Source organism: Mizuhopecten yessoensis, unplaced genomic scaffold (assembly GCF_002113885.1).
Source record: "Mizuhopecten yessoensis strain PY_sf001 unplaced genomic scaffold, ASM211388v2 scaffold3537, whole genome shotgun sequence".
NCBI lineage: Eukaryota > Metazoa > Mollusca > Bivalvia > Pectinida > Pectinidae > Mizuhopecten > Mizuhopecten yessoensis.
In genome coordinates this window covers 21,214-24,223 of record NW_018405094.1, presented here as the reverse complement: position 1 = coordinate 24,223, position 3,010 = coordinate 21,214, and the positions used below count along the sequence as shown (strand labels likewise).

Below are 3,010 nucleotides of genomic sequence, written 5' to 3'. Positions count from 1 at the left end.
ATAAACCTCCATCCATCAGATATATAGATATCACATATGGACCAATCTCCATTACATATGCATTTTACGACCCAAGAATCAACAGCATTCAGCGATTTTTATAACAGTCAGGTGGATAGGAATGAGGTGGGGTTGTGATGTTGTTATCAGATGCTCAACTAAGGCGTGTGCACATAATTGTTTTCTTTTTTCGTTTTCTAATATTTAGTGGAACAAATCAAAAACAGTGAAACCAAATTTTGCATTCACTGTTAAGTTTTGATGCAAAAAGATTATTTACCTAGTTCTCCGTTTAAAGAGATGGTTCACCCAAATTCACCAAGGTCTCCGTTCAAAGAGATGGTTCACCCAAAGCATGCCAAGATCGCCGTCTAAAGAGATGGTTCACCCAAGTTCACCAAGGTCTCCGTTCAAAAGATGGTTCACCCAAAGTTTACCAAGGTCTCCGTTCAAAGAGATGGTTCACCCAAATTCACCAAGGTCTCCGCTCAAAGAGATGGTTCACCAAAGTTCACCAAGGTCTCCATTCAAAGAGATGGTTCACCAAAGTTCACCAAGGTCTCTGTTCAAAGAGATGGTTCACCCAAGTTCACCAAGGTCTCCGCTCAAAGAGATGGTTAACCCAAGTTCACCAAGGTCTCCGTTCAAAGAGATGGTTCACCCAAGTTCACCAAGGTCTCCGTTCAAAGAGATTGTTCACCCAAGTTCACCAAGGTGTCCGTTCAAAGAGATGATTCACCCAAGTTCACCATAAGCTCCGTTCAAAGAGATGGTCTACTCACACTTCATATTGTCCATCAAACATTGCGAAGTGTAGTGACACACGAATCAGACCATTGGCAGGGCTTGTGAGCCACACATAGACTGCTCGAATGTACATTGACACTGCATCAGTTTATATTTTTAAATTACTTTATAGGTAAGTCAACATCTCCTTGTTTGTTGCAGGTACAGAATTATGGTTACAGTGATCACTTGTCAACATATTCTGTATATAATGTTGTTCTTATTATTGCACGTATATTCCCGGCCTTATACGACAAGAACACTTTTCATATTCAGAATGTGTTCGTGGCCTTATTTGAGACATGTTTTATCATTTAAATCGTTTAACTGTTTTCAAAGAATAATAATCGCCATATTATTTTCGTCAATAATAAACCAATGCTGTGTCTGTCTGTCTGTCAGTCGGTCTTTCTATTTCTCGGTGTTTAGTATAGATTAGTCAGTAAATCCCTGGATAAGCTAACCAATCTTTGACCAGCCAGGGTCAATTGACCAGTTGTTATTATTCCAGCCAATATCTATTATCGACCAATGTAAGTGACGGGTACAAAGGTCAATAGCTCGACGTTATCTGCTGACCTTTCTGTAGCTGCTAACAAGTATAACAGCACAAACTGTGTATAGTATTTACACGTAATTAACAGTCTTACATATTCTACGTCACACCCGTACTTAGTAATAATCTTTATCTGAATTGAAAAAAGTGTGAACAAAGTCTTACATATTCTACATCACACCCGTACTTAGTATTAGGCTTTGTCTGAATTGAAAAAGTGTGGACAAAGTCTTACATATTCTACATCACACCCGTACTTAGTATTAATCTTTATCTGAATTGAAAAAAGTGTGAACAAAGTCTTACACATTCTACATCACACCCGTACTTAGTATTAATTTTTATCTGAATTGAAAAAAGTGTGAACAAAGTCTTACATATTCTACATCACACCCGTACTTTGTATTAATTTTTATCTGAATTGAAAAAAAGTGTGAACAGAGTCTTACATATTCTACATCAGACCCGTACTTAGTATTAATCTTTATCTGAATTGAAAAAAAGTGTGAACAAAGTCTTTCATATCCTACATCACACCCGTACTTAGTATTAATCTTTATCTGAATTGTAAAAAAGTGTGAACAAAGTGATACATATTCTACATCACACCCGTACTTAGTATTAATCTTTATCTGAATTGAAAATAAAAAGTGTTTTCAATGTATCCATTAATTCACCGATTAAGGCAAAAAATAATAATAATCAAGAACAACAGATACTTATCAGTCATGATGTATCGCACAAAATTCAAATGGTTTCGCATTAAATATTACACTTTGAAGGGGATACAAAATAAACAGATAGAGCGAGTTTAATATGCAGTGGTGTATTGGTTTGTTAATGGCTGCGGCCTACATGTACTCCATATGGCCTTGCGACCATCGCGCACAAACATGGCCATTTTATTAATGAAGCATTAACAAGCCCGCCTTATTATGATAAATAACACTTGTAGAATGCGATTAGGTCAAATAAATAGTACATTCGTTTGAGAATGACCTAACGACGACCTTCTCCCCTAAAGGTCTGTGTCTAGCGGTCAACTATCTAGGCGGCATGCTCAACATCACGCCATTTATTTCCATAAATGAGATAATGTACCATTTCCAGGGAAAGATAAGTACCGTTCTGGCAATCAGGTGCGACCACTGCTACTGCAGAACCTGTATTCCCGCCGATCCAATTAACTGAGTAATATCTATTGTACGTAGTGCTGATGTGTTTAACCCTATTAACTGAATGTCACGTGATCTGAGCATTTTGATATAAATTGTCTTTGTCAAATGTAAGATCATGGTATCTTTATATTTTGTTTTTGTGTCCCCTGTTGGTGCTGACGTCTTTTTACATGGATCTATGGAGTTCTTATATCTTCGCCATTAAATCTATGATTTGTTGTTTTATTTCATTTTTTACCTTTTTTTTTTTTTAATAAACTAAGGTATTTTTATAACATACATACGGTATCATACAAACATATTAACAGTGATTGTTTTCAGTCGATGGTGGATGTTTCATATAAGCAAGGACAATCATATATTGTATCACCAGTTTTGTAGTATTTTTGTTGTGGTTAAACGTTTAATAAATCAATACGTAGATAGATAAATAAATAATCTATACTTTCAATGATTCAGGAAATTAAAGAGGATATACACTTATTCTTTT

At 35.9% G+C, this 3,010-nt stretch overlaps 1 protein-coding gene across 1 annotated transcript; it reads left to right on the top strand.

The window, feature by feature from the left end:
- The first annotated feature begins 355 nt into the window (after window positions 1-355).
- LOC110447612 (uncharacterized protein KIAA0754-like) lies at window positions 356-754 on the top strand. Its single transcript, XM_021493409.1, has one exon. It carries the CDS (start codon window positions 356-358, stop codon window positions 752-754), a length of 399 nt encoding a protein of 132 aa, XP_021349084.1.
- Window positions 755-3,010: the final 2,256 nt, after the last annotated feature.

Excerpts from the sequence above, each read along its gene's own strand:
- LOC110447612 (XM_021493409.1), top strand. The coding sequence starts at position 356 with ATGCCAAGATCGCCGTCTAAAGAGATGGTTCACCCAAGTTCACCAAGG.